This window comes from Trachinotus anak, unplaced genomic scaffold, assembly GCF_046630095.1.
Source record: "Trachinotus anak isolate AG129_WGS33_773 ecotype Australia unplaced genomic scaffold, CSIRO_AGI_Tana_v1 ptg000013l, whole genome shotgun sequence".
Classification (NCBI taxonomy): domain Eukaryota; kingdom Metazoa; phylum Chordata; class Actinopteri; order Carangiformes; family Carangidae; genus Trachinotus; species Trachinotus anak.
Window position 1 is genome coordinate 29,754,203 of NW_027273864.1, and position 26,986 is coordinate 29,781,188.

The 26,986-nt window shown below is 41.4% G+C and overlaps 3 protein-coding genes across 4 annotated transcripts; 2 read left to right on the plus strand and 1 right to left on the minus strand.

Annotated features, from left to right (window-relative positions):
• Positions 1-1,257: 1,257 nt before the first annotated feature.
• On the minus strand, positions 1,258-12,264 carry rbbp5 (retinoblastoma binding protein 5). Of its 2 annotated transcripts, none has more exons than XM_071494581.1 (14): positions 12,120-12,264; positions 11,265-11,290; positions 10,916-11,088; positions 10,527-10,667; positions 10,192-10,354; positions 9,660-9,769; positions 9,239-9,358; positions 8,388-8,541; positions 8,159-8,230; positions 7,896-8,013; positions 6,892-6,961; positions 5,938-6,173; positions 5,316-5,393; positions 1,258-1,676 (listed from the first exon to the last, which is right to left on the minus strand). In XM_071494581.1, the coding sequence occupies exons 1-14, from the start codon at positions 12,136-12,138 to the stop codon at positions 1,624-1,626; spliced, it is 1,533 nt and encodes a 510-aa protein (XP_071350682.1). In that variant the 5' UTR covers positions 12,139-12,264; the 3' UTR covers positions 1,258-1,623. The 2 variants fall into 2 exon arrangements, with proteins under 2 accessions (XP_071350682.1, XP_071350681.1); XM_071494580.1 differs by having other exon boundaries at positions 5,166-5,393.
• A 1,779-nt stretch (positions 12,265-14,043) lies between these two features.
• LOC139630600 (transmembrane protein 263) lies at positions 14,044-19,418 on the plus strand. The gene is made up of 3 exons (XM_071494207.1): positions 14,044-14,224; positions 16,275-16,362; positions 18,012-19,418. Exons 1-3 carry the CDS (start codon positions 14,216-14,218, stop codon positions 18,296-18,298), a joined length of 384 nt encoding a protein of 127 aa, XP_071350308.1. The 5' UTR covers positions 14,044-14,215; the 3' UTR covers positions 18,299-19,418.
• Positions 19,419-20,093: 675 nt separating this feature from the next.
• hgh1 (HGH1 homolog (S. cerevisiae)) lies at positions 20,094-26,986 on the plus strand. The gene is made up of 10 exons (XM_071494205.1): positions 20,094-20,233; positions 21,123-21,245; positions 22,017-22,155; positions 22,333-22,470; positions 22,967-23,118; positions 23,868-23,968; positions 24,571-24,669; positions 25,125-25,216; positions 25,302-25,424; positions 25,871-26,986. The coding sequence occupies exons 2-10, from the start codon at positions 21,136-21,138 to the stop codon at positions 26,069-26,071; spliced, it is 1,155 nt and encodes a 384-aa protein (XP_071350306.1). The 5' UTR covers positions 20,094-20,233; positions 21,123-21,135; the 3' UTR covers positions 26,072-26,986.

Sequence of the window (26,986 nt, forward strand, 5' to 3'; positions counted from 1 at the left end):
AGGGCGGTGGTGGTGGTGGTGGACAGGGCTGGGCTCTTCCTACAATCATCTCCATCTTCACCCGGTAACCAGAGGGTCAATCTGTCACCTGTAGGCAGATTCATCTCCACCAGAGGTGAGTCCAGTGAGGGTGGTGTCATCCACAAACTTCAGGAGTTTGACAGACTGATGGTTGGAGGTACAGCTGTTAGTGTACAGGGAGAGGAGCAGAGGAGAAAAGATGCAGCCTTGGATTGATTTCTGAATTACAATTACTTTTACTACGTTACTGATGTGAACATACCTTTATTAATGGGAACTATCAAAGCAGAACTTTTACCTGTAATGGAGTATTTTTATATTGCAGTATTGATACTTTTACATAAGGGTCTGAACTTTACCCCGACCCTACCTGGGAAACACGAAGCTCTCCTTTACTGGAACTTTACCTACAAGTATAGTTTCAGTCCACAAAATGAAATTCACTGGACTTGACGGAGAAGTTTGGAAATGTTCTACGGTGTGAAAAGTTTTTGTTGCTAATTGAATTTCAGTTGATTTGTTTGACTATAATAAATAATAAAGGTCATTCTAATCTCTAATAATTATAAAACAGGTACACTTGTTTCAGTTTGAGTTGAGGTATTAGAAGCAAACAGTTTACCAACACACGTAATATATTATATTCCCGGTGGGTTATGAGAGATATAGTTTCTTCACAGAGCTCCAGTTTAAGGATGTGATGCTGCACCAACTGAAATTCATGTGTTAAATGCATTTTTTTACAAAGTCACAAATGTATAACCAGTAAATTTCAACCAAGATTTGACAACTTAAATGTTTTGTATCTAATGTATTTTTTTTTTACTTTTCATGCATTATTTCTGACAGCAATGGACTTCAATACCATTCAATGAGTTAAACACTATTCTGCTAACATAGCATTCTTTAATGAGAAAAATTTCAGAGCTTAAAAAACTTATTTGAATATTTTGCATTAATCAGCTCCATCATAAGAGGTGGTGGACAACCAATAGTCAGATTCCTGCAAAATATGCTGCCTCATTGCACACAACATGTATCAAAAAATATGTGCCACACAGCCGTGTTGTCTTGGGTAATGTTTATGTTTTTAAAAAAAATCACATTAGCTGATAAATCATTATCAGAAACTTTTTTTTCAGCTTTCAGAATTCAAACACTGCCTCATTAAGCCATCATCAGTCACTCTACAGTCGAGTTCAGGCCCGGAGACAAATCCACACACCAGCTCAATAATTATAAATCAGAATGTTTTAATATGTATAAAAACAACAAGAAAGACATCATACATACATAGACACGCACACACACGCACACACACACACACACATCAGGACACAGGCGTTCTATAGATGACAATCCTACAGAGACAGAGGACATGTGAAATCTACTGTGACGACTCGGCTGCTTCACGCTCTCTTTGTCGGCTCCTGTGTGTGATCCAGGCTGAGGGAGTTCCCTGCGACGCTGTGCTCTGGTTGGGAGAGGAAAACAGTCTGTACACCAAACAAGCTGCTCACTCACAGTCTGTACATGACATCAGGATTTGCATCCCTTTGTTTGAGCCTCCTGGTGCTCCTCCACAAGTGCACACAGCAGTGATCAGTCCATCCCCCCAATGTCATGCTGCTTGTATGACTGTGAGACCAGACTCCCTGCAGAAAAATACAAATATTATTAGACTGACACATCGTGAACAACAAGACACAGGAAACACATGATTCTTCTCAGATTAAACTAGTGTGAATATTCAAATGAACAGCAGTCTAAAATAATAGTCACCACAAACAAAAAAACTGGAAGAATAGTGGAATTAACTGGACTCTTATGTTTCACATAATAAACTCAGAGTAACATTTCCACGGCACAACAACAGGGTCATGTCATACTCACCACTCAGAAATATTGTTTTGAATTATAATCGTGTCCACTATGCCGTTTTTCTATCACTATTAGGCTACTGCGAATAAAACTTTACTCTTCATGCAGGTGTTGCAGAAGTCACTCGGAAGCTTTTATATTGAAATGTGAGCAGGAAGTGCTGAGTTTCACTGAGTGGCAGAAGAAGATTAACAGCGACAGAAAGAACAGCAAAGTGGAGGTGATTGAAATTAAGGGATAACAGTATTCCTGGCAAAGAGGAGGAAGTGAGACCATCAGAGTGGTGAGTTATGATGCGTCTCTGTTGTACTGATTCAATGTGCAGCAGAAATGAGAGAAACATGGAGGATGTGTTCACTTTGCAATAACAAACAGGCAAGTTCAGAAAACAAAAAATCTGATCAAACATACTGAGTACACAAGGAAAATAAAAAATAAAGGCTTGGTTCTCTCTGTATTTGAGAATTTATGGAATTTTGATTTGTTGGATAAATTTCCAATTTTGAAATTAGCAGGATGTGGTTAGCCTGTTTTTGCATTAAGACAGGGCTCAGGGGGAAACAGTTAACCTGGCTCTATCCAAAGTTCATCTATCAAGAGCTCTTCAGCTCACAAATAAACATGTATCTTGTTTGTTGAATCACAACACAAACAGAACAAACAGAAATCTAAATATGAACGTTTATGACCGACAAACAACAGGTAGTGCAATGACTGTGCAGCTCTCTGAAGTATTGTCATCACAGTGAGGTTGCCAGGTTTTACAGAGCCCAGACTAAAGCCGATGACACTGCACAGAAGCACTGGGTCAATAGATTTGCTGTTATTTGAAGAAAAAGTGCTTAAGTGCTTTTACCAATATGTTGAATTATTCCTGTAACAATGTTTTAAGTGAGATGTAAGCTTTGTCTTGTCTTGTTCTTCCTCCTTTCTTCACATTTCACAAGTAGTATTTTAACTTCATAAGCAAAATTTATAGTAACAGACCAATATTATGCAACTAAACCTCCCACCTTCAGTACAGTTACTCATTTGATGCTAGAAAAGCCAGTGTACAGCTGATAAACAATCTTTTTATATCATTAATAACGCAGTTCGGTACGTAACAACCTCTTCACTTTAAGCTGCATATCTTGAATTTTGGATAAAATCTAAGTTGATACGACACACCTGCAGTGTCATATGACCATTAACCTTTATTTGAAGCTCAAAGTAGGATGAGTTGAGACATTAATACAGACTAAATAAACATACCGTCACTGCACATCTCTCTGACACAGAGGAACAGAAAAGACAGAACCTGAGCAGCGCGGCTGCAGACAAACGTTTATGTCACATGGCAAGCCCAAGGAGCGAGGTGGGAGTGGGAGCAGGAGGGTCAAAGGCCAAGCAGGAAGTAGATGTAGACTAGCCAGCTAGCCTGCAGGGAAACAAGCTGCACCATCCCACCCTTAGCCACGTCAGCAACCATTTGCCAACCACGGTCCAACTTCACCAAATTTCAAATGACAACAAATTAGTCAAATGTGAGGCTGAGGTTAGCGGAGGTTATACAATCATAAAGCCACAGTCTGGAAGAAATAAAACTATGTAAGTACAGAAGTGATCAATGTGAATTCTACGACAGTGTAAACTACCTGTGACTGTCACGACAAACAGTTTGTTTCTAATCCGACCACTGTTCCACTCAGATGTGGAGAACTAATCATAAAATTATTCTTCTCTGGTGTTTTCTAATCGCAGATTTTTGTTAGATTATGTGTAATGTTTTAGTAGAATGACAATTATACTTCAAGTACCAGTCTGGAGTTATTACGTTTAAAATTAAACTATGAAAAGCAAACAACAATGAATTTGTGTGTCTCCCAGCCTCAGTACTTTCTGACTTCCCTACTCTGTCTGTGCCAGTCAGCACCAAGTCCATTGTGTCCTAATGGAAATGTAAAAGTTTAAAAGCAGATCATAAATATATAGTTTCATTTTTAAAAAGACTCATAGTTTCCTGAAACAACTGGTCATTGTGTTACAGCTATCAAATGTTACTCAAACAGGAAATACTTTATTTGTTGGGAACTATTCAGCAGCAGATGAATATACTCTAATGAATATTTCCCAGTTTGTTGAGTCACGATAAAGCACAGTGTGTGTTCATGGTAATGAAGCAACATGTCACCCAGTGCAACAGTGTGTCTCACTGATGTGTTTGCTCTTGGATGCATAATTTTATTGTAACACCTGCTGAACGCTGCACTCCTCCCTGATTTGAGATGGAGGAAATCTGATTATGAGACTAGTCAAACAGCCTGCAGAGTTTCTGTTTACAGGCTGTGCACTGCACTTGTTCACCATAAAAATATTCAGTGAAAAAAGATGAACTGGAATCTACAAGTTTTGCCTAAAAAATAGCTGGAAGAAACATCAGCAGCTGGAGGCTGGAAGTTAGCTATGACACAGAGGGCACAAATCCTAATTCGGGATTTTATCGAGAAGTCCTGGAAAACACGTGGACACGAAGTTCATTTTTTTGTGAGAAATCAAAGCAGACGAACCACAGGACTGCATGAGAGTAGATTTGTGATGTTAGTTTTTGTATCTGAATTTAAACGATCAATTATTGAATCCATCAGTTCACTGTGGAAACTGGCAAGAAAACAATCCCTATTAGAAATCTTCAAAATTATATAAGATCATCTGATAATGTAGGGGTGTGCCACACCATATTGATCAGGTGGACATATTTATGTCATGAGCTTTGGCTCCATCAGTTACAATCAGGAGGGAATGTGAGGACAAACTCACAGCACAAGCAGAGAACAGCTTTTTAAAATCATAGATCTATTGTTGTCGCAAACATATCTGGCAATATCCTGATAATATTTTATGGCCATATCATTGTCATTGTTTATGACAGTTGAGCTCTGGATTAATAACCTACTTATAGTTATTGATGATAACTGGTCAAACCGTGATCCGGTCGAACGGGATCGGATGTTAATTCATTGAAACACTGGTCTGGTGCTTGTTTTGTGTTCTGACCTCCAGACTGTGGCTTTACATTAAGTGGGGGTCTATCAGTGAGCTGTGTGGTTGGGAAGGGTGGGGTTGGGGGGGTTGGTGTTGGGGGCGGAAGCAGTACAGGGAGGGGGTGGGGTGCTTTGGAGACAGGCTGGGCTGGTGGGGTGTCAGTCAGACTAGCAGGGCAGCAGGACTAGCAGAGCTCCCACACTGAGCAGCAGCAGCAGCAGGGGTGGTGGCATGCTTACCTGTGGCCAGGCCCCCCTCTGCCCTGCCCTTCATCCCTCCTCCTCCTCCTCCTCCAACTCCCGGGCCAGAGCTGCCCAAGGTTTCCACAGGGAAGGAGGGCCGTTCGCCCCTGTAGGGCTTCGGCCGGAAGGGGAAGTCTTTGTCTTTACCTTTGGAGCCTTTGGGCCGACCTGCTGCCTTCTTCTTGGACTTGCCATCCCCCTTCACACCAAGTAGGGGGTGTACCTCTGAGGAGAGAGAAGACAGACCAGGGATAAGCTTTATCACCATAAGCAACAGTTAATGTTGCTAATTTTCATATGCTAATGCGCTGCTATTCAATTACCTCTACCAAAATTGTCTCCCACATTCAGTATAATGTACATTTCTACAGCAGTAATTCCATCACTATAGCAACATGTTGTGTAATTCTCATCACTTTGCTACTCTTTTTAAGACTGGAACCAATTTCAATCCAATTAAGACTAAATAATGAGTATGACGACTGTTGTTTCACTAATGGAAATGTACATTATAATGACAACAGGTAACCATGGAGCAAGTGTTGCATTCACATCAACAACAAATAAAAAAAAAAGGAGCAGCTCAGAAAATAGGAAGGCTCCTTCTGCTAAATATGATCAAACGAGGGAAATAAATAAAGGCCTGCTTTTAATATCCTGCTTTTAGTTGATGACAATAAAAATCCTGTCCAGTATCTCACATCCATGCAATATAAAAACCAGAACCCTGACTTTCCATTTAGTGTATTTTTGTGTTCTTCTCTCTCACCATCACTGGGCACCCCCTGCAGTTCTATGGTGGTGGTGCGGGCTTTCTTTTTGGCTGGGCCTCCTTCAGATGAAGGCTGCCGCTGCTTCTTGTCACCGCCGGCCAACGCATCTTCTGGGGCAGAAGACTGGACCGAGGCATCCGGAGGGGGGCCGAAGGGGTTTTCCTCTGGATCTTCAACTTCAGGGGCAATAGGCAGGTACAGCAGGGCCTTATAGTCCTCCAGTTCCTCATCACTATAAGACACAAAGACAGTCAATAAACAGGGTAAAGTAAATGCTGATAAAATAGACAAAGTATTTAAAAAAAACAAAATTTAAAAGCATTGACAGAATCAACCACTCTCACATGATAAATCCAGCTGCTCCAGAGTTTAACAACAGTTTAGATGGAGGGAGTTTTAAAGTTAAAGTTCAAAAGGCATGGTTGACTTTCTGAGCATCCTGAGGGGAAAGAATGGATCTGTCACAATATTTCTGAGGTGAAGGTCAGAAACATGACAGAACTAGTTTTGATGTGGTTGTTTTTCAGACTCTTGTAAACCGGCGTTAGATGGTGAGATAAGAAACCCAAGGAATGTTAAACTGTTTTGACAACAAGAATAATTTATTATCTCAGTTTTGTAAACATTTAACTGCAGAAGGTTTTGGTCCATCCATCACTTAATGTCACGAAGCTATTGGTGAAGTCAACTCATAGTTGCTGAGGTCATTAGGAACAAAAGAAAGGTGCCCTCCTTTTTAATTTTAAGTTCTGTCTCAGATTTATGAAGAAATGGAGATGTATCTTTTTATAAAAACAGATGGATGACATGGTTGAACGATGTTGAATCGAAACTTTAACTTTTTGCTTGCTTCTTCATTATGAAATGCAGCTTGCTAAGAACATACTCTTTAAGATGTAATTGAAAGCACTGTACTGCAGTGACGAGCGGGTTGTCTTGTTCTTTCTCACCTGCTACAAAAAGCAACTATGGGGTCGACAGTGGTGACATCCACCTCTTCATCCTCTGCAGCGTCTGCACCTGCAACATGAACACAAGTTAATGTCAGAGACGTCCAGAGAAAACCAGTTAAACCAGTAAGACCAGACAACAGAACAGGTGGTCGACAATGTAGAGTCATCAGGCTCACGTTTATCTCATGGGAATAATTCAAACATATGTGATACTGAGGTCGTGTCAAGCAAGAGTGACTGGTGTAGCAACCACCCTCATAATAAAAGTAATTCAGCAGGAAACGTACAAGAAATAAGGTTCTTTATTGTTGTTTCACAGTCAAACAATGACTGAATGCAAAACAATTTTAATGAGGAGAAAGTAAAATCATTTTAAGAAGTTTTACTGCTATGTGTCTTGCTGAGATGTTCCTGGAACTTTTTAACCACCATCCATATTTTGTATTCATTATTTCCAGCTGCAAGTAGCTCTCACATTTCCTTTGTCCATTGTATTATGGGCCAATAATGTCAGTTTATAGCACACTGAAGCTAATAAATTTAGTCACTTTAATTTGTCATTTTATTTATTATGGAACAGGGAGACATCTAAAGTATTGTTGGACTGGATCCAATAAATTAAAGGCAGACAGAGCAGGAAAGGCTTGTGCTACACAGTGGTGTAGCTGTGTCTAGGTGGGAGTTCTAGATGTATGTGGACTTTGAGAGGAAATAACTTATATAACGCCCGATACTGTAAATCTTTGGCAAGTGGCTTAGGAGCCATGCAATACAATAAAAAGGTTACTTGGGATTACAAACCATCATCATCATCTCAACCTCTCAGTCTCAGCTTGTTGTGAAAACACTGTGTGTGCAGTAAGAATTCCTACACTACAACCACCAAACTCCACCCTGTTCAAACTCTACTTTCCAGTCCAAGTCAAAACTGCACAAATGAGAACAATCACAGGCCCCATGTGAGCCGTCAAACTTGGAGTGTATATGCGTGGGTGTGTTACCTGTCTGCTCAGGTTCGCTCTTGTCTTCATCCTCGATGTCGAACTCAGACTCACGCTCCTCGTACTCCACGTTCTCATCCAGCTCTTTGAAGTCCGGAGCAAAAGCGCTCCAGTTTTCCTGAGGACAAACAAATATTCACAGATCAGTTACATCATAATACCATGTTACATCAACTCAGCTGGTAGTTGTGATTTTGACCACACACAAAGCAAAATGTCTTTCATTCACGTACATCCAGCCTTTACTATTACTGTCTACCTACCACTTGGTTCTGAGCCCAGATGGACACCACTCCACTGGAGATGGAGGCGATAATAGGACGGACAGGGTGCCACTGAACAGAGGTCAAAGGTTACATGGGTAAATTATCTGTTTGTAAACAACACATTGTCTCAATATAACTGAAAATACATCAACATTAGTTTTGTGTCAATGGTTAAGTCACTGCACTGTACTCTACTGAGCCAGAATGTTACTTCTGGCATCCTTACAGCAACATCCAGCAGCAGCTCTCCTCTGGTTCCATGCAGGATCTTCACCAGGTTGCCGATGCTCTTCTCCCAGATGTAGAGGGCGTGTTGTCTGGCTGAACCGGCCACGATGTACTCGCCATCCCCGGAGAAACAGCAGCGCTTCCACGGAGTCCTGAACACGGAAAAAAAGGGAGGAGAACATAAACAAACAGAGATCAGAGGGAGAAACAAATGCAGCGCTACAAACTGTGACACTTTGCCATCAAGTATTAGCCCCCACAAAAACTGGTGCATCCACCATCATCACTCCAAGATGCCTTGTAGTTTGTACCACGGCTAGAGTACTTGGCCGTGAATAGGCAGAAGCAATAGTATGATGACAAGATTGTAAACTTCTATTTTCAATTAGACAAATTAATTATGATTCTATAAGTTTTGATCTGCATGTGTGTTTGGCTTGGGCAATATCAAAAATGTTGCATAGCCATATACAATATTATCTCTCTCAGAGGGGGCAGTGGGGGTCTTGTTCTATATAAAATTAATAAGGAATATTATATTTGAATTAATATAATTTAAATAATTATATTTATTTCTTTATTCTGTTAGCCCCAGGAACTTTGATCTCAGGCATTGAAATTCAGCCAATCCCAGCAATATCTGCAAAAGCTTGTATTTTTTTCTCAGCAACTTTTATGCTAACATTTGTCAGAATGGAAGAATGCCTACCAATTCAACCACTGCCATTTCTAACATAAAAGTCTAATTTAGAAACACCTTCAGCAGCCAATTCAAACAAACAGCATATTTTTGTTCCCCAACAACACACGTCCTCTGGCTCAATGGAACACCATCCTGTGGTGGTGTACCTGTTGACCAGGTCCTGTAGTTTCTGCATGGGCTCAGGTTCACCGTCTCGGCCACAGGTCAGTATCTCCCTGCCATCATACACTCTGATGATCCTGTCTGCTGTGTTGATAAGGAAGCAACTGCACAGAAAACAGGACAGGTGGACAAAGACAGGTCAAATTAAAGAGAGAGGACCAGAAAGCACAAGAACCCCTCTGCTTTCACAGCTGGGCCTTTTGAAGTGAGTTTCTTCGTGAAGTGTGAGCCTGTGTAGTTACTGTTATATAGATTTGTTCGACAATCAACATGAAATCAGTTAGAGTGTGGAACAGAAGACAGACAATCTCAAATGAACTAGAACTGAAGGTTTAGCTTGTGTTGTCATTGAGTGTGTTCATGAATCCAGGTATAGATACAGAAACACCTCCTGTTGCCTCTCACCTGCCCTTGCGTGCAAATTCGATGGATTTGATAGCGGTGGTGTTGCTGGTGCCAGTGGTCACTCTGAAGGACGCCACCAGCTCCTGAGTGTTTGTGTTCAATACCAGGATCTGTCAGAACAGATAGAGGGAGACAAGACAGTGGAGGAAAACAGCAAAAACACAGTTTTGAGTGTAAAATTTAAGTGGAGACAAATTTATATTTATTTCCTCTGATCAAAAGTGGTACAATTCAGGTAAAAATTGGAGCTGTCTTTGTGGAGGGGTGAATGCAATGATATGTGACACAGTGTCATTTTTAGATTGGGATACCTGGGGAGGCACCAAAGTCAGAAATGTTCTAATTCAACACATAGAAACTTAAAACAATGAGCTTTTTCTCAATCAAAAGTAAAGTACCAGACAGAACCAGGCACTCACTGCGCATTTGAGCCCATGTGTTATGCGCCCTAACCATTCAGCTATCACATCGCCTTTTCTTGTGCCATCTAACGCTGTAGTGGGAATACTGTTTGACTTATAGAGATCCTGACCTTTCCTTTGGCATTGCCAGTGTAGATGTACTCGCCCCGCCTGTCAAAGGCTGCCACCACGTTCAGATCTGAATCATCGTCCACAGGCAGGACAACATGTTTGGAGTCCGACAGAGTCAGCAGGACCGGGGCCGACTTCATGGGACACACCAGCACTTTGTCCCTAAAACACATAATTTATTAGAATAAAATAGCAAAGTATATTAAGTTATCACAGATCAGGACAGATTAAATTGGCAAAAACCCATCATGAGATGTTACTGCTGTTCATGGTGTATCTGACTGACAACACCTCACATGTAACATGTACAGACAGAGCTTTTCCGGTCACTCACATGTCTCTCGGGTGGTACTGCAGTTTCAGGATGGGTGAGGGGAAACGGAATCTCTGATCACAGTCTCCAGTCAGGACGTCCCACTGCGAGACAATGTTGTCTGTGGAGGCACTAACCAGCTTGTGACCATCTCGACTCCAGCTGCACACACAAGCACACACAAGCACACAAGCACGCACGCACACACACACACACACACACACACACACAGTCACGCGAACAAAATCTTGTCATTAACCTCTAATTGTACCTTACTGTCTTCAACACCATAGCGGAGCAGCTTGGGAGAGGCAGTATTTATGAAATGCAATTCAGTACAAACATATATTGATTCATAAAATGGGACGTTCACATGGCAGCAATGACCCAGCACACTGTATGTGTCTCACCATAAAGAGCAGACTGGGTGAATGTGTGCACTGATGATTTTGGCGATGCCTCGTGTAAGAAAGTCCCAGATGACAATGCGGCCATCGTTGCAGCCCACAGCCAGCAGGGTGCCCCAGCGGTTGAAGGTGCAGGTGAGGGCCATACTGATACAGTCCAGAGTGCCATCTGCCTCCTAACAACACACACAACCACAATGAAACCACAGGCAGAGTTTGTATTTGCCACTAAAGCAGCTTAACATGACTGTGGTCAGAAGCAAAAGCTTAAACTCCATCTGTAAATGTGTTTGGATGATTTCCAGTTCACAAATAAACAAGCTCATGTGTACATTAAGAGCGGGTGGCTTACCTCTGGATAGTTCTGCCCGAACGATTCTAGGAGAGGAGTAACCAAGAGACAGCGATGAGAAACACTTTCTCACAACAAGCTAACATTCATACATGAAGAATGCACAAAACTGACAGCTGTCTTTCCACTTCTTTTATTCTTGTAAGCATGGGACAGAGCATGTGTAACAAGCAGAGTATTTGAGCCTTTGAGGAACATTAAGCATACTTTATCTCTACAACCTTCGACTCGGATAAAGACAAAGTCCACAAGAAAAAAATTTAACAGGTAAAAAAAAGAAAATAAAAGTCCTCTATCCACACCTCTACAGACCAAACTTTTACTCCCTTTGGTAAAAACAGAACAACTGCAATTTCAGTGTCTTTCCTCCATTCTTTAAGTATTCAGTAACTATTTTCTAAATGTATGATTATCTTCCTTAATAGTAATGTTACCCCCGTCATATGGACCAGCTGTGCATTGTTTTTAATCTCCCAGTTGTCCTGCTAACGTTAAGAGAAAAAGAAAGACGAAATTACGAATAAAACGTATGGTAACGCTCCATCATTGCATTTCATTGAAATTCAATAAGAGACAATGTATCGAGGCTAACGCTAGCTAACTGACACTCTGCCTCCGTATAATTACAAACGTTTACATATCAGTATTTATCAGGCTAAGGTAATACGTTGAGAGCCCAATTAAGCAATAATTTTCACAAAAAGTTAAGTGTGTATCTAATAATTAATGTGATTTTATTGTAACTTGTATGACCTGCTATTAACATGCTAGGCTAACTTACAATGCTAACCATAACAAGCACATAGCGACATAGGAACGATACAGAAAACAAAGAAAGGTTTTTTTGTTAGTTACCGAGCAGTTCTAGATTCATTGCTGGGCGACGGAGGATCCAAAGTTTCCTAACAGCTTGATTTTAATTAATATTTCACTAATTTTCACTCGTATTTACTTCGGCAACGACAGCCGGGAGACTGGCGCCGAGCTTCCACTGAGGACCCCAAACAATGCGACGTAGAATGTGCCTGAACCAAATTCACACCACCTTATTTTGATGTAGTAAAGCTTCAGTAAAGTAATTCATTTTTCAGAATTGGTTTCACTGGGAATAATTGGGAACAATTATTATTTCAATCAATCAATGTATTAATATTTTCAATATGATTTACAATTATTATTATTATTGTTATTATTATCAATCGTTTAATAGCAGTTGATGATAAAATAATTTTAATAATATTAATAATAAAATACAACAACAACAACAATAGTAAAAATACTGCCACTACTACTACTACTACTACTACTAATAACAATAATAATAATAATAATAATAATAAATCTGTGGCTATGTCTTGTAGAGGGCCCCTGTGTCAAAATCAAGCTATAAGATCTTAATTATTTTGGATTGTACTTTGTAATTTGTAACATGGTGCATGTAATATAGAACAATAAAGATCTTAAAATGCAGGTTATTTGTCACCCTGTGCATTATTTGTGGCCTCTGCTTTTAGTAGCATCTGGGGCAATAATCTAAATAAGCAAGTATCTGTTCAAATAAACAATGAAATAAAATAAATAAAAAGATAATACAAAGAAATATCACTATATACAGTTAAGTCTGTGTGCACTGCATTTAATGGAAATTTGGGTGGAAGGGGGATCTCATGATGATGATGATGATAATGATAATGATGATGATGATGATGATGATGATAGTTAGTAAACAGTCGGTTGGACGGGGGCCTAAAGCTAAATTTCTACTCCTTTTGTAACAGGTTAATCCAGCCACTGTCCAGCGACAGGTTTATAAAGTCTTCTAAAGTATTCTATTCTATTCTATTCTATTCTATTCTATTCTATCATGATTTAATGAGAGTAGCTGCCAACACCACCCTGCAGCACCTGAACCTTGACTCCTACCTGTCCACTAACTTCAGGGTTTCATGTGACTGTGCTCAGACCTGCATGTAAATCCATATGTGTGCAGCAGTTTACGTGTCACTTTCCCTCTAAATGCACATGAAGCATCAGAAACAGTCAGAGCCAGAGCACTGAGCCCTCACACTGAAATGACTGGCTGCTGCTGACGATGATGATGATGCAGGATCCGGGGATGGAACCGGAGCTGGAGCATCGGCAACCGCCCACAGGCGACTTCCTGTTTTCACAATAAAGGCCCCAAATAGATTTAAGTTGTGTAACCTAAGATGATCAAAACACACAAGTTCTTTTTTTCTGTACAATGGAATCCAACACCGGCCATTAGATAGAAGAATACTGATTGCATGTGTTTATTCCCTAATTGAAACAGAGGTGTTAAAAAAACACTGATATGTTTGTTGTAGTGTTGTGTTGCTCCACAGTGTGACCTTGTTGGTTAAACATGGGGAAAAGTACCTAATGAATGAATAAATAAATAACTATTACAAATTTAAATTTAGAGTGATAGGTCTATCAGGTCTCTTATATTTTTGTAATTTAGCTGATTTTTAAGTTGTTTTTAAACTTACTTCTGGGTTTTTCAGTTACAGCAGTTAATTATCCTTTAGAGAAACTGAGAGGCACAAACCAGATCACTCACTGGACAGGCCACGAAAACAAAGACCAGTTTCCTGTTTACTCCTGAAGTATCCCACAGCACATTAGATTCACTTTTATACTCATTTTACCAACAATGGTCCACCTCGTCACCTTTAGGCTTTTATTTTGAAGGTTCTGAGCGGAAGTGCAGTGCAGTACACTGTGTGTGTGTGTGTGTGTGTGTGTGTGTGTGTGTGTGTGAAGGCGCCACGTCGGCAGAGCCATCAGGGAGCAGTAGGAGCCGCAGAAGTTAGGAAGCTGCACTTTAATGCGCTGAAGACGTGGGAAGCAGCGGGAGAGGCTGAAACAGAAGCTGCTCCGGGCTCGAGTTTCTCTGCCAGGTGTGTTTGTGAGAGAGACACGGGACAATGGTGAAGGTAAGGACCCTGCAGCATCTGCTGAGCGTGAACCTGCGGGAATGTGCGGGGTGAGGGCTCGAAACACGCAGGTTTCACCCCCGCACTTCTGTAGCAGTCGGCTGCGTAAGAGGTGATGTGGACTGTGGATAGAAAAACAAATCATGTATCATGAAAGTCCCTTTAACAGATGTGGCCTCTTCTTCTTCTAGATTTATTCATTTGATTAATTTTCTGCCCCGCAGCTTTAAATGAGGCGTCGCAGCTTCCTGCAGTGGCGAAACTTCAGTTCACAAAACCTACATTTTTACATTAGATTTCACTTCCACATCCAACAGTTGCAGCATTTATCAGAAGCACAGAGAACCTGCAGCCGAGCTCGAAAGTTTGCCCCTTTTCACAAGAAAAAAATGGGGGGGGGGCAGGGTGAATCATGTCAAAGGAAGAAAAAGTTATATTTTTGCATTAAGTGCGTGAAATATGGTCTTAATACATCACATTTTATGATCAAAGCCATGGTTTAGTTGGTGTGCGGGAGAGACACCTCTTAATCTGAAAGGTCACAGGTCAAAAAGGTGAACAGAGAGGCAACAAGTGCATTGGATCTCCTGCTGGTGTCGCAGCCACCTGATCTTAAACTTAATCAAATTATATCTTATCAAGCAAAACATAGAACATGAGCAAAAAGTGGTGACAGAAGAAGAGAAAAATAAAAAGGGAGGAGAAAAATGCACATATCCAGGCCATCATTGTGAATATAATCTGTTCTTAATGTCTTGCCTGGTAAAATGAAGGTTAAAAATGCTCAAAATGTTAAATAAAGTGCCTCAGTAAAGTTTTGATAAATACTTAAGGCCTCAGATTTTAAAATGTACGTCTTCTGTGGAGTGGAATAAGGAGGCCAGATAATTATATATTCAGGTCCAACTCTGAGCCTGGCTAGAGAGGCAGAAATTTTATCTGTACTTTAGTTAAAAATTAATATATGCTCCAACACAGAATGAGTCTGACAGAGTTTTCCCTTCATATTTGTCACATTTAAAACCTCAATTTGACAACAAGGAAGGTGGATTCAACCCAAAATCTTTACCTACAGTCTTATTTAATTCTTGTGAGACTTCATGTCAGATTTCTGTGACAAAAGCACAGAGAGGCCACGAGTCTGTGTTTTCACATTTAGGACATAATTAGACGGGCTTTGCCTTCAACGTAATGCACAGAGAGGGATATAGTTCGGTTGTTGTTGTTTAAAAAAACACTTTTTACAATCTAGAGCTAAACTGACAAATTAGCCAGGCTTATTACTGATATTGTGTTAGAGCTGAAACAATTCGTTGATTAATCACTGAATACATCATCAGAAAATGAATCAGCAAAGATTTAGATAATCCATTCACTGTTTTTTCTGAAAATGTTAAATTCAGTAGTTCCAGCCTTTCAAATGTGTATAAGTGCTGGTTTTAATCAGCCTCTCAACTGAATATCTTTGGGTTTTATAGTGTTTTTAGGACAAAATGTGAAATTTAATTTTAAGTCATTTTGAGCTCTGGGAAATAATAACTTTTATCAGACAAGATCATTGATAAGTAGATTTTTATAGTGTAAAAGGTCCTGCTCAGTATACATCTTGGTCACTATGAAAAAAATCTAATTGTCAAATATATGGGAGGAACATTTCGACTGTATGTCAATTCACTATATTGGCAATAAATCTGGAAAAGGTGACATAAATGTCATCGTCATATAAATAGGGCTGGTTTTTAATTACTTGGTGCAAGTACAGATACAATACCTGAGTTTCAGAACTGATAACAGACAGTTGTCTAAATAAATTAAATATGTTGTGTAAAATGTAATTGAAATCTGGAATGATCTGATCAGAGAGGAAGTCAACAAGATAATGACTATGACTGGACAGTTGATGCCAGATTTCAGTTTGTGAAAGTAACTGTTATGGACACATATTGGTGACAAACTAACGTATTGAGATTAGACATCCAGCTGTGTCAGTATTAGAGGCAGAGAAGTTCTGTGAAGTAAAGAAAACCCGGGGTTTTCCTGTGTTTTCCAGAATGTGAACAACGCTAACGTGGAGCCCCAGCCTGGGACCAGCGTGGCCTTGGACGAAGCTGAACCCGCCTACAGCCAGTCTGCAGAGGGTATGTAGCGAGTCCCCCCCGGGCTGCGAATAAACGCTGAAACATCAGCAGGGAATATGGTGCAATCTGTGCTCACATGTTGCCCGCTGCTATTTCAGAAACGGTTGGCTTGTCGGGGGAATATGTTTGTTTGTGTAAAAGTGGCTGCTGCTCCAACCTGTTATTTTTGTCCCAACACTGAGATGCTTTGCACCAGTTCAGTCCACCGTGCTGCTCTCAGGCGACATCCCTGTTGTTATTGGATGAAGCAGGATTCTGTTCTGCATTCCCACCAGGTCAAATGACTGTTTACTCACCAGGTGACTTGCAGGGATCAGACCCCATCAGGGGGTTATTAAGACATCTCAGGTTTAAAAACACAACCCTGGTTTTCTTTAAGCACCTACAGCACCCCAGTCCAACATATTTAATGTCAGCCCAGTGTTTTTTAGCCTTGCTGCCCACATGGCTGAAGGGAGGGCACGGTCGGTCAGTTGGTCCATCACTTTAGTCCAGACTGAAATCTCTCAACAAATATCAGATGAGTTGCCATGGAATTTGATACAGACACTCATGGCGCCCACAGGAGGAATCCTAATTTTGTTCTTTCTCTCCAGCAGGTCAGAGTTTCCACTTATCCAGTCAAATATTCCAACATTTACTAGATGATATATCCTAATAACTCATCTAATGTCATCAGGTCAAATATTAACACCTGCAGAACCAATGACATTCTGTCAGCCTCAGCTGTACTTTGTGTTTATGCTAATTATGCAAATCTGATACTAAGGTAGTGAGCATGATGAACATCATACCTGATTAACATGAGCATGTTAGCATTATCAGTGGGAGCACACAGTCACCAGCAGGACTTCAGACTTTCAGTCTTGTTAAACTCACCTGCAGTTGACAGCCGGAGCAGTGAACTGAGGCAAACCTGGTGGTCACTAGCTTTAGGGTCGGATGCTGTTTCTCAGAGCTTTACCATCACTTCACACCAGATGTGAGACATTGGCAGCACACAGGAGTTACTAACGTTCAGTCTGCACTGACTAGGACCTGTGCTGTTGTCGCTGTCCTCAGAACCTGCTGAGCTCTCAGCATCACAGACAGCAGGCGGAAAGAACAGTCTGCAAAGAACTGACAAATATCAGGAACTCAACAGACACGTCTGCTGATATTCTATATTTATATTCTTGTCAATAAATCCCACGCGCAGAGTAGTTTATTTTGATTCGGCCCAACATACGTAGAAATACTCCTTAGAGCAACAAGTGTGTGTCAGTATGTGGCTGAAAATAGTCCCCAACAAATTCACATTATCTCCTGTTTCTGTAACATCAATAAAAGTGAATGTTTGTGTGGTGTTTTTATAGATGTACATCCTCAGTAGGAACTAGTGGGCTCGGGACTGACTGCCACAGACAGGGTAGAGGGGTCAGAAAGTACTGAGAGATGGACTAACACCTTAGTGAAATGGGTCTTTTTATAAAATGTGTTGTCAGTAAGAAAAACGTAGAATATCACATTAAACTTTAGGATTATACAGGAAGAAAACAGCGTTTATTTTATTCATCGGTGAACAGATTTTATTTCCACACCCTTAGAACGACGTGGTTCTTTATATGTGTTGCATGACTGTTGATGCCTCATGTCTGATTGGTTTACAGACTCTAGTAAGGACCATGTGGCGGCTCCCCCCGGCATGATGTGGCGAGTGACCGGTGGTCTCTTTAATGTCACCAAAGGCGTCGTGGGTGCCGCGGTGGGTGGAGTGGCCTGGGTGGGCGGCAAGAGCCTGGAGATCACCAAGTCGGCCGTGACCACGGTTCCTTCGATGGGCGTGGGGCTGGTGAAGGGCGGGGTGTCTGCCGTGGCCGGCGGCGTCTCCACGGTGGGTTCGACGGTAGCCAACAAAGTCCCGTTCACAGCCAAGAGGAAAGACAAGGCTGAGTGAAGAGGGGGAGGTGACGGATGGTGAAGATGATGATGGAAACGATGATGATTGATGATGGACTTGCCCCGCCCTGAGCCAACAGATAGAGGCTGCCAGCTGATCTCTGTCTGCCAATCAGACTCCACAGTGCCTTCTGATGACTCTCGGTGTTTAACTTAACAGTCTTGTCACCATACCGAGGTCGAGACTCGCTGCAAATACGACATTCAGTACCTAAAAGTTCAGTAGTACTACGATACCACGGCAACCCAGAATTACCAGCAAGAAATGCTGAGTCACCAAAATGCTTCATACAATCCTTGCCTGACCTGAGTGGGGTTGGTTTGTCTTTTACATGGACTGGGATCCACTTCAGCACGTGGTGGACTTCTTGATGCTGTTGAATATTTTTATCTGTTTACAATCCAGACTGACACTCTATCTTTTTTTCTTTCACTCTTTCAAGTCTACACACATTTGGTGAAATGTTTTCTGCATTAAGATGCTGATTTTTAGTCTTATTTTGAAATGGTTTTGAAGTAATATTGAAATTTGTGTTACCAGAATAGTGTGTGTTGTGAAAACTAAAATATTTCAACGTTGGAAATGAGGGATCAGCAGAGTTGTTCAGTCTACATCCTTCACTGTGTCTGACCTTTATCCTTTGGAAGAGCCCCGGGCGGTGTCTTTACCCAGCAGCCTCGGATGTGCACGTCTGAAGACTGTATACACAATCACAACAACATCAACACTGGGCTCAGTTATATTATTGTTGAAATGTTTTGTTTTCACTATGTCTGAAATGTTCAAATGCTGCATTAGAGGGTTTTGGTTTTTTTTTTTTAAGATTTAAGAAGAAATCCTTCAGCAGAAGTTGCTTCAGTGACGGTTGTGTGAGAGGAAAAGTTCAATGTTGTCTGAAGTGGTCAGTCAGTAAAGGTTGAGCTGTGCTCCTTCATCAGAAGGGGAACACTGCTGTAGTGCAGGCAACATTCATGAACATTTATATGCAATATCAGCATTTCAATGCAATACTTGGAGAGAGTGGGATCAGTTGCTGGTAGGACTTAACTATGTGAATGTCTTGTATGTGTGTTTTTTCTCCAATATATCAATAAAGTAGTTTGGAAGGTTAAATATATCTAACATACAAACTGGAATCTGTTCTGCTGTCTCAGATCCTGTGTGTGAGTCATTGTGTATCCTGTCAGTTTAAAGTTAAAGGTGTCTGGAGTTTTCTTGGGACCAGATTTTGCCTTTATATTCAGTGTTCACGCTATGACACTGTGTGAATCCTGCAGGTCCTCTGCAGATATTCTCCAAAGCAGATTTTTATTAGTTGAAGAGAAGACAGTGTCACTTTGATTCAGACTGAAACAATCCAACAACTGTTGCCTGGATTGCCATGAAATATTGTAAACATATTCATGATCTCATGACTTTTCTTCTAGTTTCTGAGGTTTTGAGTGAAATGGATTTTCATGAAATGTGTTTTTACACATTCACACAACCAATAGCATGGCTGCAGGGTAAATAGTATATTTGTCGGATAAAAGACGTGACTGACCTGGTTGGTTCCCAACCAATCACAGCTTGTCCTCCCTCATGATGTCATCAGTGTGCGAGTGACACCGGCTGTCTTGTGTTTGGAATAAAAACCTAATAAAAATAAAAAGAAACGTCACAAAGGCAGAGATGTTGCTGCCATAGCTGCATGAGCCCTAATTCTGACGAGAGGCAAAACACTCCGACATGCTAGTGGCTAACACTGGAGGGCAGTTACACCAAACCAGGGCCGTTTAAGCTGCTGGAAAAGGGAACACGAAGAAGAAGAAGAGTTCGCTAACCCGGAAGTTGAGCCGCAGTCTGTGGTGTCCACATGTGCAGCGAGTAGAGGAATATAGAAGAGTCCTAACAGCGAAATGAAAACTGGACACGTCCTTTAGCCAGTGAAAGGTAAGATATTTCTATACCAGATGGTACATAGTTAAAAAAACAGACAGCCACACGTGGTTCAGGATGCACCGAAGAGTTTAGCTGACGGGTTTGTTAGACTTACAGAAGATTTAGTGTCATCGAAACTTCGAGCCTATGAGGAAAGTAGGTGAAACATCTTCAGTGTATTTAACTTCAGCTGTTGTAGCTAACGTTGTATTTAATAAGCCACCTGTGAAATAAAAAAGCACTTGAATGCTAAGTCTAAGCGACAGTCTGTAGCGTTAGCCTGTTATTGTGTTTGTATTGGGTTAAACAGCAGGTAAACCTTTGCTGTTTTATGACGCAGGTCTCCAATGTAATGACAGTGTGGAGAGTTTAGATAGATAGATGACTTTATTCATCCCCGAAGGGAAATTAGTTAAGAGTTAAGCTGATTACAATTACCTGCAGAACACAGTATAAGTAGAGTTACTCTTATCAAAGCAGAATAACAGATATAAGTCATAAATATAATTTATAATACTTATATTGTCTAATTGCTGATTATCTGTCTGCTTTGCTTGACAGGTTATATGTTTTTCTGCACTGTCTGCTTCAATGACTAAGAGTGGACAGGACTAGAATTTGTTTATAAGATTTGTGTGATTATAAATGGTTGTTTGCTTTTTGGCTTGTTACAGTAAACAGTGTCTAGTTGTGGTTGACAGATGTCTGTGAGTTCTTAGCTCACATCGTTGTTTTTTTACATAACTTTTCAAGGTGCAAAGAGGTAAAAAATTGGGATCCTGTAGGAATGATATGAGTCTGGATTTCCAGGGCTCTGATTGGTCGGTAGTTGAGCTGTTTGTAAGTACATCAGTAGTATGTTGCACTGTTTCGTGACCTGGGTGTTGTTGCTGTTTATCAGACACAGTTAGAAGATGCTGAGTGACTCTGAGGCTGCGGAGCTGCTCTCCTTCCTGACCCCTGGTACACGTGCTGATGTCAAAGGTCAGGCCACGGAGTACTTCCTGGGACTGTCTGGACACAGGTAGGATAATCAGGATGATGATGATTCCATTAATAATGTTGCCTATCAATAGGTATTGTGTCTCTCATGATTATCGGTAAAATTGTATTGATGAAAATAAATTATAAATAATGTGTAATATCACTTATTTAGCATTTGTATAAAACTTATGTAAAAATGTAACATGGTTGTATAACAGAATATAATGTAATTGTGAACAGATCAAAATGTTATTTTATGTATTTGTCAACAACTATAACTTCTCCTGTAGACAGAGACGATATAATAAACCACAGTTTAAATAAAATAAAATATGTCTTTGTAGGAGAAGTTATAGTTGCTGATAAATACTGTACATTAATAAGGACTTAAACAGGTCTGATAACTGCTTACAACGACATTAAAGATGGTTATAAACCTTTATTATATGCTTTTGTGCTTATGAATGTGAAATGCTTGGCAAGGTGACCTACTCAGGCCGACTGGATTAAACAGACTCTGATCCAAGAACAGCTCTACGCAAAATAAACAAGCATTTAAGATATTTTGTATGTTTATTTATTTTCTTTGAATATTGACCCTTGGAAAAATAGTTGTTAAGGGTCCAAATAAACATGAAAGCACTGGGTTTAGTCCTGGTCGCCTCTCTGATGTTAGAGCTGTTCACATGGTCGAGCAGACACATGAAGCAGCCACAACAACTCACTGTGTGTGTGTGTGTGTGTGTGTGTGTGTGTGTGTGTGTGTGTGTGTGTGTGTGTGTGTGTGTGTGTGTGTGTGTGTTGTTTCCAGGGATGGCTGCCGCTTCCTCCGCTCTAAACCTGACTTACTTGTTGCCTTGTTTGCGTTGACCTCTGACCCCTCTGTTGCCATAGTGAAGGACTGTTACCACATCCTCATTAACCTGTCAGCTGATGAGACTCTGCACCAGGTGAGGCTTAAATGAACTCTTAGTGATAAATTATTGATTATTGGTGACTTATTTGTGAATAACGAATGTTTGACATTTGACATATTAAACAAAAAGAACAACACAGGTCTCAGATGTTGTAGATTCAGGTTGAAAGAAAATGTTACAGGTGTGTGTTCTTGCTTGTGTCTCGCCCAGGTTTTGGTGGCAGATGTTAAAGTTCTTCCAGTGTTGTTAAAGAACCTTTTGGATCCAGAGTACCTGTTCTCTGATCAGATCTGCACCATCCTGTCCAACCTGTCCCGCCATGAGAAGACCTGCAAGACTGTGTTCAAGGTGGGTCACAGTGATGGATCGAGACATTTCATGAGTGGTAGGGGGAGGTGTCCGCTGGGTGGCGTGTTCCCACATGAAAACACACACCGTGTCTGCAGGTGTAGCAAGACAGAAAATACAGTGTTGCTGCAGACAGTTCATATGAATCACAAAAGAAATGATGTAGGTAACAAACAATACAACTAAAGGCCAAATTAAATATATAAATATATAATATATACATCAAAAATATAAATAAATAGCAAAGAACAGAATTAAGACTTTAGATGGATCCTTAGCTACACTATGTGCTGAATATAGTAAGGAGTAGTTCAAAAATCTCCACTGCTCTCTCCGCTACACTACTCACTTTAAAAGCCTAATACAACTTGACTCCACCATTTGTCAGCGAGCTGCTGATCCACAAAACCTCTGAGGTCGACAGAGCAACAGGTCCGGCTCGTCCCAGACTCAAAGTGCTGGATAACGATGTTAAAATGTCACTTTGCTGTTTCAGGTCCTGCAGGAGGAGGTTGGTCTGGCTCATCTGGTGGAGGTCTTCTGTACTGAAGGTTACAACAAGAAGGCAAAGCTGCACTACCTGGGTCCTCTGCTGTCCAACCTGACACAGCTGCCTGAGGCCAGAAACTATATTATGGACAAGGACAGGTGAGCTGATGGTCTGACGGGGGGGGGGGGGTCTGCGTCATCTAGTAAACCTAGAGAAAACTAATGGAGTTGAGAAGAGTTGAGTAGAGAACAGACTGAGGAGAGCTTGAAGAAATATGAGCTGATGTCAGCTCCTGTTTGTCACTGGCATCATCTCACTATGTGACCCGTACATCAATGGGCTTACAGCTCAGGTTTTTATAGTATGTAAGTATGGACCATCTGCAGACTCTGGTACTGTATCCCATCCAGTACTTATATTGATACAAACATTGATAAAATATGTCTCAGGCACATTATCATGAGCTCAATCCAAATACCAGAGGTCTTGGTGCTAAAATATTAAGTGTATAAGCTGAAATTATTGATATAATATGAATAAAAGTTTAACTTGGAGATGAAATTGATGTGACGTGATCAGCTGTTGGAGCTGTTGAAACTACAGAAACACCGGTCTGCTTGTGGTGTTACAGCGGTGTTACAGTGGTGGAGCATCTGCCCTCACAAAGGATCTTTGCCTGAATACAGACACCAAGTTTAATCAGAACTTCAACTTAATCAGAGCGTGTTAGGCTAATTCAGGAATAATGATTCATACTGAGTTGTAGAAAGTCACATAAAGAACTGACGGCTCTGTACAGGACAGGTCTACTCCTCATTACACCCCTGATATTCACAGAAGATTCAGTTGACATCTCTGTCTCTGCAGCCGCTGCAACATATCATACATCTGTGTGTTTGTGTTGCAGGTGTGTCGTCCAGAGGCTGTTGCCCTTCACTCAGTACCAGGCATCGGCGGTGAGGAGGGGAGGAGTCATAGGCACTCTGCGCAACTGTTGCTTTGATCACAGTGAGACAGACACACACACACACACACACACACTCCTGGACTTACTGTCTTTCAGTCACTTTGAAAGGTTAAAGGTTCAGGTGAGGGGAGGGTTTGCAGTGGAAATGCCTTTGCTAGATGTGTGTCAGTTAAAAGGAGAAGATAACAACCTGCTTCATGTTGTGTTCACTCTGATCAACCTCCACCAGCATCAGACAGCTGGAGGAGAAAACACAATCAGCCAGTCACAGTTCCTGCAGTCCACACTGGGTGTTTCCGTGGCCCCAAAACACAGCGTGAACTGTTAACACATGTAAATCCAGCTTCTTTTGATGTGGTGCTTTGGCTGGAGATCTGGTATCACAGAGAACTGAAGTCGAAAAGGCAAAAATGCACCATCTGTGTCAGCTTTACTCCTCCCAGCTGTAGCTACGTCAGTAAGCCGCTTTGGGAAGTGGTCTCTGTCCACAGTGAGAGCACCTGCTGAAGTGCCCCTGAAATCAGACCCTTGACTGAGAGTTAAAACATTGAATCATTCAGTCACAACATGCAGAAGCTGGAGAGATGCCGCAGCAGGTATTCAGCACCGTCTTTGTAAACCTGCCTGTCCTCACTCTGTCCAGCGCATCACGAGTGGCTGCTGAGCGATGCCGTGGACGTCCTGCCCTTCCTCCTGCTGCCGCTGGCCGGTCCAGAGGAGCTGTCGGAGGAAGAAAACGACGGTGAGAATGTGTTTCTGGGAGTAAACTGTTCCACTCCACTCAGACTCTTTTACACAGTGTCACAGTGGGTGTGACGCATACTGCATACTGTGCTTTTCTAAGTCATAATTCACTGAGTGTCTTTAACTGACAGTTTGTTAAACTGATGGTAAGTTTCCTCATTTCTGTTGTGCAGAGTCAATTTAAAGGGCACTCCACATATTTTTATGAATGAAGATCAGTTAACTCACCGTGTTTGGTGCGACTCAGCCAGTGAAAACAGTGAAGTGTGAGGAAGTGTAATTCCTTATATCTAGCAGACTCGATAACTGTAACACCCTGAGACCCCTGAGAACCTCAAGCTGTGGTCTCGTGCATGTAACCCACCCAGAACATGACATGAAACTGAATACAAACTCTCTATCGGCCACAGTTCCCATGTTGGGGACTCTAACAGAAGTTGATGTGATGTTCAGGTCTGCCTGTGGACCTCCAGTACCTCCCAGAGGACAAGAAGAGAGACGAAGACCCCGACATCAGAAAGATGCTGCTGGAAACTCTCTTACTGGTACAAACTCAAAGACTAACAACAAACACGCTCAGACAGACTCATGTTTTCCTCTGGAGTTCTTCACTGTTTGTCTCTTGTGCAGCTGACAGCCACCAGAGCCGGCCGGCAGACGCTAAAGGAGAAGAACGTTTATCCGATCATGCGAGAGTTTCACCGCTGGGAGAAGGACGTCCACGTTACAGCAGCCTGCGAAAAACTGGTCCAGGTAGGAGGAGTCTCACCGGCAAACAAGTCTACGAAGGCAAATGACAGTAAACTGAATATCTGGGCTTTTGACTGTTACATCAGACAAAACAACACATTTGAATACATCACCCTGGGCTTTAGGAATTTGCGATGAATTTAATTGACCACTGATTGATTGAAAAGGTAATGACAGACTAATCAGTAAAATAATCACAGCCCTAATCATAACAAATAAAAAAGTCATTTTGACACGTTAAAGCAGGAAAAGCACAGATGTAAAAGAAAAGGGATGTCATAAAAGGGCATTTGATTTCTGGCTCATTCTGAAAAGGGATTAATTTCAGGGCTGTTGTGTTGAACTGCAGTAGTTTCAGACAGGGGTACCTAATAAACTGGCAGCTGTATGTTTATATCATGTACCGTAGTCTGATCCTGACACTGTCCCTCTGCTTCCACCGCCTCCAGGTGCTGATAGGTGACGAGCCGGAGCAGGGGATGGAGAACCTGATGGAGGTGGAGATTCCTGAGGACGTGGAGGAGAAACTGAAGGAGTCCGACGCCAAAGAACAACAGGAGCTGGAGAAGGAGCAGGAGGAGCAGGAGAGGAAGAAGAACAGTGATGCAGAGCGGACAGAGAAAGAACAGGAGAGTGGACTGATACAATAAACCCTGATTTAGACCCGTAACGTCTCTGGCTCCATCAAGACGTCTGATGAAGTGTCTTTCTGTCAGTCAGACAGTTAAATGTTCCTCACGGCTTCATTCAGACCTGACGGGACAGAAACTCCTCTGTGGTGTTTGTCAGCTGCTCCACAGAGGGAGCTGAGCTGACAAGTAAACATAAGTATTCACATGAAAGAAGAAGAGTTTCCTGTTCTGTCACAGCTGCACCAGTTTTTTTGCAGTTTGTTCTTCTCATAGTTTCTGACAGTGAGGAAACACATTGGATACATATTGGAAACATATTTCCACAAGGAAAGAGAATACACTTTAATAGATTGATGTTATGAGAAGAATCCTCTGAGCTAAACGCAGCTCATTCAGTGTTTCATGTTTATTAAACTGATTTTATTTTTTTTAGGCGTTTAAAAAATGACAATTGAAAAATGTATTATAGTGCTCCGTGAAGATGGGACAAGTTGGAAGTGTTTCAAAAATGTACACCGTCATTACTTGTATGTAAAAGTGACTGGGGTAAGAGACGACATGTTCAGGTATTGCAACACTACAGGACAGGGTGGAGCCTGGACCGAGCGTCTCCACTGGGACATCTCAGCTTCTGCTTGGACTGTTTTAGAGTTAAGTTACTCCTGAACACCCAGTTTTCTTTTGTTCCCACTCTAAGTAGCTGCAACTACTTTCTCTGACAGCATCATATATTGTATATTGTTTATCATGTTGTTCCAGCTTTTCATAGAAGCTATGAGATGTTTAATCCGAGTGAAATAATCAAACCACAGACTCTCCCTCCTGTCAAATGGAAATATTCTACAAATATTCTGCTGTGTTATTTTAGACACACTTCCTCAAACTGGGAACCCAGTTATAATTTAAAATAAACTCCTGTGGGTTTGAACAGTG